Source organism: Podarcis pityusensis, assembly GCF_964106645.2.
Source record: "Podarcis pityusensis genome assembly, chromosome: 2".
NCBI lineage: Eukaryota > Metazoa > Chordata > Lepidosauria > Squamata > Lacertidae > Podarcis > Podarcis pityusensis.
Window position 1 is genome coordinate 48,713,060 of NC_138029.1, and position 17,294 is coordinate 48,730,353.

At 40.3% G+C, this 17,294-nt stretch overlaps 1 protein-coding gene across 12 annotated transcripts in view; it reads left to right on the top strand.

Annotated features, from left to right (window-relative positions):
* Window positions 1–17,294, top strand: part of TENM2 (teneurin transmembrane protein 2) — a 696,995-nt gene that overhangs the window by 538,317 nt on the left and 141,384 nt on the right. For all 12 annotated transcript variants that reach the window (XM_080995195.1, XM_080995200.1, XM_080995203.1 and 9 more), the window contains 2 exons: window positions 5,559–5,681; window positions 16,803–17,008. In XM_080995195.1, coding sequence (XP_080851321.1) covers window positions 5,559–5,681; window positions 16,803–17,008 — 329 coding nt within the window. The remainder of the gene's footprint in view (window positions 1–5,558; window positions 5,682–16,802; window positions 17,009–17,294) is intronic.

Consider the following 17,294-nt stretch of genomic DNA (forward strand, 5'->3'; position numbering starts at 1 on the left):
GAGACTAGACCTACCAAATTCATTTCACTTGTGACCCCTGCTACATTTGAACCAGACTCTCCTGAGAGAAACTGTTTTTAAAAATTAACCCACTGTGTCCTCTTTCCAGTCCTTCAACGGCTGACTGGCCATTTCTAAGGTAGAGAACGGAACTCAGCAAAACCATTTAGTGCTCAACACAGACTAGGAACGAAGTATATTTGTGAAGAATAATACCTCCAAACTCATTAACTGGTCTTGCACATTAATAATTCAAAGCACATTTAATTATTGCACTGGTTGTAATGAGGCAAGTTTTTCAGATAGATCCAAGCAATTGGAAATGGGGTACAAAGCTACATAATTTGCTGCACCTGGGTAATACTGAGTTCTGTAAATCCTGAAGGAAGGATGGTTGGTTAGCTGATAGATAGTCCTTAGGGATGCTGGGTCACAACTTGGGGTTCATGAATATATACATCCTTTTAAACTGCCTGGTGACACGAGACAGCCATCACTTGCTGCTTCTGTTGTCTGCCTGCTTCCCTCACCCGCAGTAAGGCACATCAGGAGTCCTGCTGAAAAGGGCAGGTGAGTGGACTGGAAAAGGAATGGACAGGAGATACCATGGCTGCCTTGCTCCCCTCTGCATTGGGAACTTGAAAGATGCAAGGCTGTTCTCTGGCAACCCTTCATGTTGATGACATAAGGAACAGGAGCATCTGTAACCTGTTCCTTTGTAAACGAAATCTGGCATTAGGCTCTCAGGAAGGATTCCACAAGGATAGCTCAAAAGGCAGGCAGATGTAGTACTGTCAAGCCAGCAGTCATATTCCTTATACTGTATGAATCTTTGGACTATAAAAATATCACTGTCCTATCAATTACAGTGGTACCTTGGGTTACATACGCTTCAGGTTACATACGCTTCAGGTTACAGACTCCGCTAATCCAGAAATAGTGCTTCAGGTTAATAACTTTGCTTCAGGATGAGAACAGAAATTGTGCTCCGGCGGCGCAGCGGCAGCAGGAGGCCCCATTAGCTAAAGTGGTGCTTCAGGTTAAGTACAGTTTCAGGTTAAGAACAGACCTCCGGAACGAATTAAGTACTTAACCCGAGGTACCACTGTACTTTCAACCAGCTATTCTTATGGCAGTGCTCCTAGACCTTTAAAAGCTGGGATCTTCTGGAGGGTCCTGTTCCCCTTGTACTTCTGAGGAGGTATGGGCATCTTGGCATATGCAAATTTTATGCAAATATGTACCATGGATCTTTCCCTTGAATATTATAAGTATCTAAGTACTTAGCAATACCCCTGTGGTTGTGTCTTTCAAACTATGTGTTGTAATTGGACTTCAATATATTGCACTTGAAAGAGACAGTTTTGCTCCTGAGAGAATTTAAGGTACTGTATTTTTTGCACCATAACACTCACTTTTTTCCTCCTAGAAAGTAAGGGGAAATGTCTGTGCGTGTTATGGAGGAAATGCCTACGGGTGGCATGCCTATGGATTTTCCTTTTAAAAAAAAAAAAAAAAATATTTATTACTTTTATAGATTACAAAAAGGGGGGGAAAAGCAAAAGAAAAAAACAAAAGAGAAAGCAAATAAAAAAACAAAGAGAGAGAGGGAAAAAAACCACACAATACAATACAATATATAAACAATACAAAACACAACCTAAACTCAAAACTAAACACATTAAGCTAAACTAAACAAACCCCACTCCCCAAAAGAAAAACAATTTAAAAACATACATCCTCTCTTTTCCATACTCTATCTTTCGTTCCCTTGTTTCCTCGACCTCCTCACACCTCCCTTTTTGTGTTCCACTTCTATTAATTGTTTCAGCAAATCCTTTCCATCTTTCTCCATTTTCTGTGATGTTGTAAATAACGTATTATTTTAACCTTATTTTCCATTAAAACTAAATTACTTATATGTGCTTAACTCCTTATAACATTTCTGTTAAGCCCATAAAAAATAAAAAATAAAAAATCATTCCACCATTTTTCTATCACTCATTAGTTTTACCATAAGTCTATATAAAAACTTTAATTTTTCCAATCTTCTTCCACCATCTCCTCTCCCAGGTTTCGGATTCTGCCAGTCCTTTCCGTCAATTCCATAAAGTCCATCAACCTGGTGATCTTATGTCCGAGGCTCTTAACTCTTTTCCAAGTCCCTTCTGCAGGTCTTCTTCATTTTCTTTAATGCTAAATAGCCAATCTCGGGGAAATTCCAACCTGTCAATCCTTTTCTTACTTCTGAACAGATCAGCTGAATTTCCATAGTTAAAACTACAGTCCATAAAGTATTTCCGGATATATTTCAAAATTCCTCCAATTCCAAAGGCCCCCAAAACTTCAATCTCCTCCAGGCCCGAGTCCATGTCCCAAAAGTCAGTTAATCCCTGCATAGAGGGCTCTCTCCAACTTTCCTTCTTTAATCCAAACCGGGATCCATTCCTCGGAGTCTGGCTTTTCCTGGATTCAATCATAGAAGGCCTCAATTTATAATCTCCAATTTGTTTCTGTAAATCCACAGATCTCACTTGTATTATTTTATGTTGAACAACAGCTGCATTCTCCTTCTCCTCCTTCTCCTCCACCATTTGTCCTGCCAAAATGGGTTCCTGTACCAAGTCCTGAATTATTTCTGTGTTAGTGTTCGCTTTTTGACTCAAGTTGGTCACTTTCTGTTCCAAATTATCAACTTTGAGAGTCATATCATCCATCTTCTTGTGAAGCTGTCCCAGCGAACAGCTTATCTTACATAAAACAGTCACAATGGCCTCTCCTGTCAACATCTTTAAATAGTCCAAGGTCACTCTCTGGTTCCCAAACTCCTTTTCTGCAGCTGGAAATTCCCCAGTTACAGTCCTGTTACAGTTTCAAAAGCTCCCTCTAGAGGGAAACAGTCTCCACTTGTATCAGTTCTTTCAAGCACAATTTCAAACATTAAAGATAAAATTTCAGTTACTTTTCCTCTTTTTTTTTTTTAAACGCAGAAAGGGACAATGGAAACAGTATCTTACTCTTGTTTAGCTAGCTGTCAAATCTGTTCTGTCAAAAGCACTCTCTCCAAACGTCATCTGGCAGCCCGTTCCCAGGTTCAGAGCAGTGGTAATTTGATTTTTTCACTCTCTCCTGCAGGCTCACTAGATCCAAAATTTCCCCCTCTTCTCCTGCTTCCAAAGGGGGTTTTGTAACTTTAAACCGGTGGAAATTTGATCCTTTGCCAAAAGCTTTCAAAGGCTTTACTTATAACGTCTTTGCTTCAGTCATTTACAAAAACGGGAGGCGGACTTCCTGTTTATAACCTTCCCGTTTCAGTGCCAAATTGAAGTATTTAAAAATCAAATTTTCCGTTTTACTCACGAGTAGTTGTTTAAAATCCAATTGTCCACAGGAAAAAGTCAGCGCTCTCCAGCAACAGCAATGCAGCTTCACTCCGTGAAAGAAGCAGTCGATTCAAAGCACCGCGCCACTCACCCCACGTCGCTCCGGATCCCCAAAACAGGGTTTCCCCACGAGTAGGAGAGGCGCAAAGGTGCCAGCCGAATCCCACGTCCACAGGCTTCTCCTGCCTGTGGTTTTTAATGGGTCTCCGCCTCGCCGTGGCGGTTCAGACCCTGTTTTTCACGGAGCAGGTTCCTCCCGATCGGAGGAAATCCGCCATTGCCAGAGGCGCCAACCCGGAAGTCCGGATTTTCCTCCTCTAAAAACTACAGTGGTGCCTCGCAAGACGAATTTAATCCGTTCCACGAGTCTCTTCGTCTTGCGGTTTTTTCGTCTTGCGAAGCACGGCTATTAGCGGCTTAGCGGCTATTAACGGCTTAGCGGCTATTAACGGCTTAGCGGCTTTAAGAAAAAGGAAACAAACTCGCAAGAACTTGCAAAGCAAGCCCATAGGGAAATTTGTCTTGCGGAACGACTCAAAAAACGCAAAACCCTTTCGTCTAGCGAGTTTTTCGTCTTGCGAGGCATTCGTCTTGCGGGGCACCACTGTACGTGCGTGTTATGGTCAGGTGCGTGTTATAGAGCGAAAAATACGGGTAATATGGTTGATGTTTATTTCCTTATGGTGGGCACACACACCTGAGGGCCATTTCGCAGAGAGCAGGCAGGGAGCTGCAGACAAATTGCAGTGTTGGGGAACGTATTCAGAGCCAAACTAGACATCAATTTGTGTAGCAAGCAGCAATGTCTAAGCATGGTCGTAACCAGGATCATTGGGGGGAGGGCAAAACTGAGCTACCCACGATGTGATTGGTCAGATAGTTAAGTATTTTTATTTATTTACTTGATTTGCTCCCCTCCCCCCTCCCCTTGCCACGCCCATGTCTGTGAGGTTTTTAAAAAATATATATAGGTGGGTTCTTTTGGTACTGCAGCATACAGGAGGAAAATGGTTATTCATTCACTTTCAAGCTGGGATCCAGACAGAAAGATTCCCCCCTGCAAATGAAATTGGGGGGGGGGAGCTCCCTTGGGTGCTAACCCTCATAGGCATGGAGGGAGGGTATTTCTGGATTGCAGTGGAAGAGTAAAAGGATACCCCCATATGCTGCAGTCTTGATGACAATCCCACACACCCCTGCACTTATAATTGAATAAAGATAAAAGCACATCTGTAGCAGCATGATAAGCATTTAGCATAACATATAGCATGGCCATCATACTATACAATTTTAGGTGTAAACATCTTTAAGCACCTATAAAATGTAACATATGATCTGGCTCTTTGTTCATAGGTGGTTTTGAGAAGTCTGTTTCTCCAGAGACAACACAGACACAAAAGAAAGGAGTGTATAACCTATATGACAATGCTTCTCTCATACTACTTTCAACCTCTTAAAAACTATGGTTAGGCTTGGCTATTCTTTTTCCACCCCCCACCCCCCTTTTTTTACAGTTCCTAGGTGTCTTCCAGAAAGGTAAAGACAATGACACGAAAGCAAATGTTTTCTGATTAATCAACGGCTAATAGCGACTGTTAATTAAACAGTTGCTTTCCCCAGTGAGTTTTAAATGTCCTCTACACAATGAGATCCAAAAATGAACTCTACACATGTTAAAACACTGAAGAAAGGCTTTGCATTTATTGTGAAATGTATTACGCACATTTCAGTTCTAAATAGAGGCAGCTGTCAGACTTTCAACTGTATTCTTGGCATGTTTACTCAGCAGTAAGTCCCCCTTACTCTGTGGAACTGACTTCTATCTGATTGTGCACACTATTGCAGTCTTTGCACAACAAAATAATATGATTTTATTTTGAGGAATGTTTTGTCTTTATACTTGATTTATAGTGGCATGTTAATGAACCACTTTTTGTCTCTGTTATCCCGTTATTTTTATTACATGTAGTCTTATCTATATATTTTTCATTGTACTACACTGAAGCAGTTCAACAAATATAAAATACATTGCTCCCATGCATTACACCCCCTGCCCCGAAAAAAGCTTTTTTTCCTCCTGAAGCAGCTTTATTTTAAAATGGTTTTCTCTTCCCTCATGACTTTTGTAATGTATACATTGTATGTTTATTTTTCCCGGCTTTCTGTGTCTTGCAGCAATGCATATGCTTGGGCTAAACTGGCAGCTACAACCAGCAGATGGACACACCTTTAACAATGGGATACGGACTGGATTGCCAGGCTCTGATGATGTAGCAACAATGCCATCTGGAGGTAAAGGTGAGGATTCAGCTGCATCTTTTGCTATTTGTAGAACAGCCAGTCTTTCACATACAACAACCTGTAGTTAAGGCTTTAAAATAAATGTATTTCATTTGAGTATATTAAAAACATTATTCATAGTCCACTTCCAGGAGTATTGTTACTTGCATCATTTGACTACAGCAGTTCTTCTCCATGAATTCCACTTGTACTGCCATATCTGGCAAAATTGCAACAGTTTTAAAAGGGACCTTATCCTGCAATGTCAGCTTTAATACATATCCCTAGCAGTTCTGAGCAACAGTAATATGGACTGCTGAACTTCACATCCCATACTGTGGATAGCTTACAAATCTTAAAGAGATGCAAAAACCAGGCATAACCAGAGTGAGGGGAAACAACATGGGGGTTGCTTCTGAAGAAATAGATTATTGCTTCCATGCTTCCCTCATTGGGAAACTAAGAAAAAACAGGGGTTATATGGAGAAATGGTAGGATGGTCATTTTCCTTTAGAAATCTATATTTGGAGGAAAGCACAAACCATTTTTGTTTATAAAACATATGCTGAGGACTTTCAGGTCACCATATAAACTAGATTTTTGATCAATTATGCTGAGGGTAGTTAACATCATGAATAGAGTTGCCAACTCCATCCCCTCCCCTACCCCAGCCTTCTTTTCCCTTTGCTGTGGCTTGATATGCAGATATTGGCAAGCACGAAAATTTATCTCAGTGCCATAGAAGTTTTTACTTGCTGATTTCTGAAAAGTGAACTTCTGTTAACAACACAAGCCCAAGCTAGGTAGGACATACTTCTTACGGCCAGTTGGTAATCCTAATCATGAATAGACCTCAAACACAGTATCACAATGAAGGGGATTGTTTCCGATTTACTCCCCTGTGGGCTTGCTGCTGCTCTTTCTGTCAAGGCCCTTGTGTGGCACGACAGGCAGAAGCTCAGCAAGCAGACCTTTTTCTGTCACAGAGATGAAGACGTAAGAGTCCTCACCTGTTGAATTTTTCTGCCTGTAATACAAATGCTGATGACACAGGAGTCTTGCTGGGGGTGGGGGGAGATTACCACATTTATCATGTACTGGCAGTCTCCAGGACTAGAGCAGAAAAGAAAGAAATGGATGATTTAGGAGCAGCTAGAAAAGAGCGAAAAATTTACAACCAAATGTACAGCAAAAAGAGTCATGTGGCACCTTAAAAAAGAGCAACAAATTTTATTATGTCATCAGCTTTTGTGATCTAGAGGCCATCTCATCAGATATAAAGAAATTAATGATCTTTTTGAGTGACATCCCAAATAAAACCTTTGAATATTATATTTGAACCCATATGTTCTTCTCTGCAATAATAAAACAAACTTCAAAAAGACATGACATGGTAGCAGAAGAAGTCTGAAAGGTTTGCTGCCTTTTCCTTTTCATTCACTTAATTTAAGGCTAATATTGCCAGGCCAGCAGTTTTTAAGAAGCCCTCTGTCAAGCTTTTCACACACCAGCTGTTTCAGGTCCTGCCTCCTCGGTTGTGCAGAATGACCTTTCATAATTGACAGAGCCCAGGATGAAGCCAGCAACTACTTTAAAAAGATGATAGCCTTCCAAACTGAGAGAGACACATGTTAGCCCTTGAAATATGAGCAGTAAGATAACTCTGTCTTATGCTACCTTTTTGCAGTGTGGAAGTAAATGTGAACCTCTTATGTTGAAAAACTCACTGAAAGGAGTGGGACTTGCATCTGAGTAAACATGCATAGGGCTGGCTATATAAGAAGCATTGTCTCCCTGTATTCAGGGGTGAGTGCACGTTTTGCTGTTGAAAACTGGCCAGATGTTCTTCTTGTACTAATAAACTTGGTATTTTATCAAAGCATGATCAAAAGCTGAAAGTAATGTAGTATGTTGAGTGGGCATTTGTCATTACATTTGTCATTTGTCTGCTTTGGGCAGAAAAACTGTGGTGAAACAGAAGAAACAGAGGGAAGGATAAACATTATAGCAGTACACAATATTTGCCTGCTGCTAATTAATCAGGGTATGCTACAAGGTCACAGCCGGATCTACTGTGGGTTTTACCTGGGACACGATCACTATTCAAATGTGTGGTTAAAAATTAAGAAGTGGTTTCCAAAATGCATGTTTCAGCTAAATGTATGTCCCACATCTAAAATGGTTGAAAACTACTAATCTATAAATATCTAAAGAGAATAAGCACCAGATAGGGGGGCCCACTAGGGGGCGCATCGAAAGATGGCCGACAATAACATCTCTCCGACCCACACGAGGTAATTTGGAGGCTATGATGGGAGTAATTAGCCTCCCTACCCCCCCCCCAGGATGGGGGGGGGACTGCCCTTGCCTGCTGTGCCCTATATCACCCCCGAATTTGTGGGGATGGGGGCACTAGGCACAAAGCCCTCCTGTGGGATTTCGGCGCTCCTGGACGCCGTCCCTGATTCGCGCCACTAGCTGCAAGAACTTCAAAAGAAACAATTTGGATGAAGGAATGCACATATTTCAAGGAAGGAGGGGGAGTAAAGACTGCTAACAGAAGAGATCTCCGATAAAACGACGAGTCGAAGGAACAGGAATAAATCATGAGAAGATACGCCAAGACTCGGTATGGCAAATGACTGATGGGGGAGGGGGGAAAAACTTTCCTTTCTTTCCTTATGTGATTAAACAAGAATCCCCTCCCCTCACGAGTCAGAAATGTTGTTTTAAGGACTCAAGCTGTGGATTTAAGGCTATGTGGAGATAAACTTTCGAACCAAAGCATGTTTTAAGAAGAGCGTGGAATGTATAAGAGCTTTGGAATGACGCAGTTAAAAATGCCGTCGCCATATTGGGAAGTTCTGTCGGAGGTCTTGAGTCTGGGAGGAGAAATAGAGAAATAGAGCTGTTTTTATATTGTGGGTGAAATTCCTCAGAGGGACTTAAGAGCAACAGTTTTGCGAGATTAATGATGGAAAAAGCGATGTTATCTATGAAGGTGATGATATATGGAAACCATTTCGATTTGAGGATTGGAAGAACGGAAAAATTCACACAGGATTATTATTGGTGTTTATCGGCTTAAGGAGACTATCAGAAGAGATCATAAAGAAAAAAGAGAAAATATATGAACAAGATGTGATGTGGAAACAGCAAGATAAGACTGGATAGAATTATGAACTCTGTTTGGACTGATTTGGACTGATTTGGACATTAACACAGTAGCAAGAAGATGATCAGAATCCCCCTTCGGATCTTGAAAAATGGGTCCCCCCAACAAAATTTAAAATTCGGCTTTGTAATTCGGAATTTATGTGATGTGATTTAATTTGATTTGATTGGCCGGTTAATAAAAATTATATATAAAAAAAAGAGAGAATAAGCACCAGATAGAGAGGGGGGATTTTTCACACAGTGCAGGTAGGCATGGTTGTTCCATCCATAACTCCTAAATAATTCAAATGATAGAATAGTGGGTAAACAATCAAATGGATTATTTATAGTTCTAATTTTTCTATGCTATGATGTCCTGACTTGGAATGGAATCCCCTTAAGGGAGCTTGGAGGGTGGTGCTTTCCAGAAGCTTAGCTTCAGGGCTGGTGGGCCACAGCACCCCCTACTAGTGACTGGATGAGGTCCACTGGAAGCTGTTCACACTGTGGCAGACCTCAACAGTGGTTGAATGACAGCTTGTCAATCAGCTGATGGGCAAGTTGATCACATGGAGACATGCTCAGTAGAGTTGTGGTCCAATTTAATCCAGCACCACCACAGCTTCACTGTGTCTGGGTCTTAAATCTTCCAAACTTCCTTGATATTTGTTAATATGAGCTCAGTTCTGAGAAACAAAACGTGCTATCCTGGGCACATTCAATAATGTTATGAGTCAATTTGTCTGTCTGAGATGCAGCTTATGCTGCTATTGTCCATGCTGTGTCATTTTCAGAATATCCTTTTGAAGGGGGGATATAAATGGATACCTTTGGCCTCAGATTTTTTCCCCCACTCGGGCATGCTTGAGGAGTACTGAGCTCCACTCTGCAGTGCACATAACAAAACAATAATTTGAACTGGGTAAATAATACCCCTCTAAAAATAAATAATGGAGAAAAGAGATCAATCTTATATTTACAGGTGGCTAAATACATATTTGATTTACAGATCAAAATGACTTCCCTGGGTAAAAAGAAGAAATAAGCATTTAAAACTTCCTTTCATATAGACTTGTGATAAAAGAGAAAAAACTGCAAAGTATTTTTAGCAGCTATGAGACCTGAGATAAGCAAACTCCAAGACACCAGCTTGCAGCATTTTTAAATTCTGCCACTGTTATTCTATTCTAGAGTATTATAGTTTAGCTAAAGGCTCACCTCTTCTTCTTTTTTTTAGATTTTCTCCATGGTTTCTTCTAGCTTATGCTATATCAGAATGTTACTGATGGTTTGCATTAGCCCCCTGAAATATGCACAAGTAAATGAACAGATTGACAAACAGTGGGTGAAAATGGGGGATGCAAGCATTGCTGTAGACCAGAGTTTTTCAACCTTTTTGTGTCCAGGTCTTCCTTGACCAACTGCATTCTTTCTGTGGCACCCCTGTGGGGCTCAGGAGCCCAGTTATGTCACCCCTTGCCTGCCGAGCTGGCAGCCTCTCACCCTTTTCGAACACCCTTGTGGAGTGTTTCCTCAACCTCCTCTCCTCTCCCCTCTCCTTGGGAGTCCTCTGAGCTGCCCCCCCCCCCGCCCCAAAGAGAAGTGACTCCTCACACTGTCCAACGGGGCCCTGGAACCTGTCTGTCCATTCCCAACAGCAAAGGCTGGTGGACTGGCTGGCCTAGGGTCCCTCGCCCACTTGCTTACTTATTCCAATGCTGCGTCAGCTTCTGGCAACCAGCACTCCCTGGCCAGCCCCAGAGGCACCTGAGGAGCTTGTAGCTAGTACTGCTGCAAGATTTTGGAAGGTAGAGACACAAGAAGGTATCAGAGGAAGGGAGGGAAAGAAAGAGAAACAGAGGCCAGTGTTGCCCGCGGCAGCCCTGACCATCATTCAAGGCACTCCAGGGTAGTGCTGTAGACCATGAAAACAAAATGGATCAATGCTGCAAATAAATACATTTGTTTAAGCTATCTAGGACCGCTGGAGTGTCTTTAGTGCAAAATTTGTTACTCTGTATGTGCATATGTATATATATATATACTCACACGTGCATAAGATTTGCAGTGCTTTAGTTTTAGAAACAAAGTAGATCAGACTGGATATGAGTTTATTTAATGGCAACATTGCAGCCTGGTTGTATGTATGTGTTATACACCATTCCAATCTCCAAGTGGTGTGAAATTCAAAGGGTTCCAGGAGCCTTTATGATATATGGTATATTTACACATATATACGATGGAGGGGTTCACAGCATTAACACCCTATTCCAGGAATTTGAATCCTTGCTTAGATTTTAACATTTACTGGATCCACAAATTATTAGGGTCTCAGTATGTAGCCTAGCCCCACCGTCAAAAAACTCATATGTTTCATCTACTGTTTCATGCCTAGGTCTGAGCTGTTAGTACTCTTTCTGCCTATCTAATCACACACTACTAAACTCTCTCTCTCTCTCTCTCTCTCTCTCTCTCTCTCTCTCTCTCACACACACACACACACACACACGTCATGGGAGCAGCCTTCCCCCCCATGTATGTTTATTTTAGTATTTTGACCATCTGAAATGTGTTCTTTTCTTCTACATTTAAAAAAACTGTTAGTGTTCATTTAGAGCAAGTAAGTTGACATTGCAGCTTTGGTGAGAGATAGGCACTTTTTTAGTTCTAGGAAGTAAAGCAGTAGTTACTACAGGAGAATGTAGACTCAGCAGAACTATAAGCAAGTGCTATTAGCAGAATTTATTGACAGCTCAAAACTGTATCATGTATGGCATGAACTGTGTTAATAGACAATGAAATACAAGTCTTCTGAGCCCTTCTAAGAGTTCAAATGATCCCTGAGCTAGTTGCACTGCCTATAGAATTAATGGGAATGAAGTGTGATGTCTTACAAAATACTCAGTTTTATTTACTACAGATAAAAATATGTGGTGCAGAATAATTTCTAAACCAGATTTATGCAGGCGTACTTTGTAACTTTTGTTAAATTTCACAGGTACTCTTGTAGGGGCTTCATTTCTATAACCTACCTTGCAGCATCTTTTTATCATTTCAGTTTTAGATGAACTAAATCAGGGGTCAGCAACCTAAGGCCCATGGGCCAGAAGCGGCCTGCGGAGGTCATTTGACCGGCCCACGAGCTACCCCGAACTGAGTTGCCTGCTCGCATGCTGTGCTAAACTGGCACAGCACGACACAGGGACTTGCTTCCACGGTGCTGAAAATTGCCCCTGCACATACGCAGATGCTGGAAATCGCAAGCGTGCGCACTCACACGCGTGCGCAATCCGGCCCATGGAGGGATCTCCACAGGGCCAATCCGGCCCAGGCAAGATAAACCTTGCTGACCCCTGAACTAAGTCTAAGGAGACAAAACTGTTCAAAACTGATTTGCCTCTAATGCTTGTAGGAGACACTACTATTTTTAATTGTATTTCCTTTTAATTGATTGAAATATTTGAAATTTGTTCCTGAGTTGTGCACTGCCTAATTATGCACAGTTCCATAGAATTATAACATTTGAATGTGATGTCAAATTGATTAGTTTAACATCACCATGAAAAAAGGATGATAACTCATGTAGCTAACCAATTTAGTCCATTATTCCTAAAGTACATCTTCAAAGATCTGTATTAAATAGCCTATCCACTGCAGTAACAAGAAGTATGAAATATGCAAGTATGAGGCTACTACAGTGGTCTTTCCATCACAGCCTTCGACTTCTGCTGTGTAGCCTTCCACGTTAAAACACCTGTTACTTTTGCAGAAGGAGTAAGCTGTTCTAGAGCCCAAAGCTAAGTTTTTCAGAGAGCTTCTTATTAACTTCACTGCAGTTTGGTTCATGCTTATGAAATATTCAGATAAGGAAATTGAAAACAAAGTTAATTAATTCTGCAAATACTCCTTACTACGCAAGTATGCTGAAGGCACATGATATATGTATTCTCCACCATTTCAGTACAGGGGACATTTTTCAGTTACTACAATGCCATTTGCTTATCACATCTTTAATGTGCCAGTATGCCTCAATTAAAGAGAAAACATATCTTAATGAAACATACAAGCCAATAATTGATAATATGGAAGGGCATACAGTGGACAAAAAAATGAAACAAGTTCTTTTAAAAACATCTTCCTGTCTTTGCACTGTGACAGTGTCCATAGGTGTAATGCTGTCCCTGCACTGGTATAGTATTTAAATGGGATCTATTCATATACAATTTAACGTTTGTGGGATCAAATTGCACTGTCAAGCGAGCTGGTTTGGCTTACTTGCATAGAACTTTGAATCTCTGTGATGCAATGGGTCAGTTCATCTGGCTGTTAACCAGGTTGGTGGTTTGAGCCCACCCAGGGACAGCTGTGGGCAGGATTCATGCATTGCAGGGGATTGGACTAGATGAGACTCAAGGTCCCTTCCAACTCTATGATTCATGTGGATAAACCCTGTTCAAAAACTATACCCATGTGTGGGTGACTTGAGTGGTGAAGGTGGCAACAGACATCTCCAATGGGCTCCCCCACTGCAAACGGGAAAAGTTAGGGTAGAGTGGTTTGGTTTATAAGACAATGTTATATATTCATTTTGCTAGCTCATGTTTCACAATAAGCTGGTAGAACAAAGAATCAGAAGTTCTGTCTTCTTGTCCTACCCATCAGAAGGTATCCATGGGGTCATACTTGGGCTCAATTTCCAAAGCATTGCCAATGGCCTGGCAGTGGTGTTTTACTGCTCTCTAAACCCAGCCCACTGCTGTGATCTTAGAGCAACTCTTCAAGCAATCATGTAGGGTTGACTTAGGCTTTTGTGGGGAAGCATCACCTTGGCTTAAGCCAACTAGAGTCCATTGTCATCTTGGAAGCAGAGATCAACAAAGCTTAGCAGAGAAAGAGAAAATGTAGGGCAGATGTTTGTTGACTTACTGCTGAATATTATGTGCATATATCATGGTCCTCTTACCAGGTTCAGGAGCAGATAATGTGATCTGTTACCCACAATAGAGGTGTGTCAATCCACAAAACGGTATTATTTTATTTAAAAGTTAAAATCTAGACATGTTTTTAACCCATGGAAACTTCCTCAGTGGATTATATTCTCCCCATACGGCTCCAAACAAAAGAATTGTATGGCACCTTAAATTATGCCTTAAGCTTTTAGTTCTTACACCTGACATAAGATTCTGTGTTGTTTTTGAACAAATAGTAAAGCTGTTACGTTTTCGTTATTTGACTCATTCCTTGGGTAACCTTGGGTCTATAGTCCAAGCATGGAAGTTACAAGATTAGGAAAAGCTTTGTTGTCTTAATTGAATGATGAAATCTGCATCAATTTGCAAATACATGGCACTTCTTACGTTCTTAAGTGATAGATGCAAATTACACCTTTTATATTCTAGCCTTTCTATCCATCACTGCCACTGACTGATGTGCTACCCTTAGTACATTGCCATGCTCTTGATAGTTGGTATTTCTCTTTTTATTATGAGGATGCCAAAACCTGGTTGTGTTGCTTGGTTCCTCAATGTGTGCAAGGTACTTACAGATCCTCAGATGAAAGACAGTGCTTGTAGAAAGGATCATTGTTCCATTATGAATCTTCACTTGATACCTCTTGAGGATGATGAGTTGCTCAGGCATACCCACATAGGCATGTTGCTTGATATTACATTAATCCCATTTGTTCCATTTGTAGCCAACATGCTCTTGTGTTTCTCTTTGCCTTTTCTTTGTCCTCGGATATTGTTGAAGACCCATTAACCTAGAAAATTCAAAAAAGACACAGCTTATTAAAAACTGTTATTCAAAGATTAACAGTATTCAGTCAAAGCATTCTCTTACCATGTAAAGACATTGGCAACAGAATATGTTTAAATGGCTTTTCATTACATGCAAGTGTAAGCCTCAAGAGCACAGGCAATTTGGAATTTAAAATTGAAAACTTGTTGCAGTGGTAATTACATTTAAAGACAATGGATGCAGAGGATATGTTTTGGTACTTACTTGGATTATACACACTTCCCTGCCACATTGTTATGCCCTTGTTGAAAGTGCTGTCTCTCAAAGATAATATTTGGCAAAAATTATGACAGATTTTGGCAAACTGATTCACTTCTAGAGGTGTAACTATATCCTAGATGTGTGTTCTTATATGGGTGCAAATTTATCTAAACTATATTTGTGATCATGTCAACATATCAGATTTAACAATCTGAAATAAAAACATATAGTGATAGAAACTTCTATAAATATTCTTATAAATATGCATTAGAAGGGTAGAAAAAAGCTTCCATTTTATCATGTACTTTAAAGCAGCTGGATAGCTGAAACTGAAATAAGATTCACAATCTTGAAATACTTTCATTTTATTTTAGTTAAGGTTTCTATCCAGTCCCTCATCATTGCCTCTGAAAATCTTAACACATGTGCAACTCTGTATTGGGAGAGGTGTTCCTGAGCTCCAATATTTTAAGCAATACTTGGAATTGCATCGAGTAACATATACGTTGTTAGTACAGATATCATAGAATCAAAGTAAATAAAATAAACTGATCTACTTGACAATCTGGCAGTAACATTCTGCACTAGCCGTAGCTTTTGAACCATATTCAGGGGAAATCCATGTTGAAAGTGTTACCGAGTTTCATAATCCAAATGGGAAATTACCAGAAGATGGGTCTCTGTGGCCAGCAGTGACCAGGAATGCCATAGCTGATGAACTAGCTAAACATCATGATAAGCGCTCCATGGCACTGACACTACCTGACAATACTGCATGCAGGAGTACCCTCAAGCTATACAACTGCCCAAGTCACCAAATTAAATTGAATTGCAGAAGCTCCAATATACACAATATTTGTTCTACTAACTTATGGAATTAATTGTTGAAAGATGTGACTTTTAGTCAAGGTTCTTTAAATCATTAGACAAATATTGGGATGATTGTTGCCTTTGTGCCACGTTTGTGAGCTGCTTTGGAGCACCCGGTTGTCATGTCAAAGATGGTTCTACATGAAATGAAATGATCCAGCAAGGCAATTCTTATGTCCTCATGGTTATACTACCAGACACCAATAATGAACAAAAAAATCCACTCTAAAGGCGGCAAAATTATGCAGACAAAATCATGAAGCTCGACCTACCTTATGTTGCTGAAAAGACAAATAATGGGTGATGCTCTTATTTATTTTATTTAAAAATATTTTTCTACCACTCTTCATCCAAAATCTCACAGTTTTCCCAGGTGCAGTCCAAAGTTGCTTGTCCAGGAAGAAGTTGTTTGTCAAGAATCAGCAAGGGGTTTTTAACTATATTGGAGAGATAATTTTATTTTTCAGCTGGTCAAGTTTCAAGCAACACGAGCCTTTGGAAAACAATACATTTGGTTTCATTCTAATCTTATATTTAGCAGAAGCAAATCTAAAATTAATGGACTTGGGTTTTTCTTTTTTTAATAGTTTGATTGTTTACGAACTTGCTTGGTATTTGACATATGATGAATAAAATTCCTCAACCAGTGAATTTACATTGAAATTACCCCCTTCCTTTCCCTTTTGAAATTACTGCCTTACTTTCCCATGTGGATTTATTTTTATATCCCATTCACATTAGGATGTTGAAAAGGCTGCAAGGAGCTTTTAATGTGCTTAGCTGCCTCTCTGTTCTTATTATGTTTGATCAGTAAAGAGCAATCATGGAATTAAAAATGGGAGAGGAAGCTGTATGCAAGATTTCAGAAGCCCCAGGGAGCAAGTTTATAGCTTTCTAAGAAGCAGATTCTCACACTTACACTGAAATAACTCTATTGAAAGCAGTGTATTTTCACTACTTTTTTTAAAGAAATGGGTTGATAAATTAGTCTTGTCAATTAAGTTTTGCTTTGACGTCTAAGATTGCCACACAGTTTCATCTTAAATGAGACTGCTAAATATATAGCTATTTGAATCTGACTTTCCTCTGCTTTTATTGGCTCTTGTCTTCCAGGACCTTGGGCCTCTAGAAACAACAGCATAGATAGCGGGGAGGCAGAGGTCGGACGGAGGGTCACTCAGGAAGTACCACAAGGAGTATTCTGGCGGTCACAAATCCATATCACACAGCCACAATTCCTGAAATTCAATATCTCGTTAGGGAAGGATGCCCTTTTTGCTGTATACATAAGAAGAGGACTGCCACCTTCACATGTCCAGGTACTGTATGAAGATGTTTCATGGGGGGAAGTGTTAGTGATTATTTTAATTCTTCAGTGGGATTATGTTCTAGGATCTGGAGATACAGAGTTTCTGAAAGAATTTTGTGAGTTTCCCTGCCTCCACTTCACCTTATTGGCTGCTACTTGTAGGAGTGAGGAAATTCAGCAGTACCCACCAAGTTGTTTTGTATTACTAGACTTTGCTGTGAATGTAGAAGAAAGAGAATGTACAGAACTGCTGTTTTCTGCAAAAACTTTGCATTTCCCATAACATTTCTTGTCAA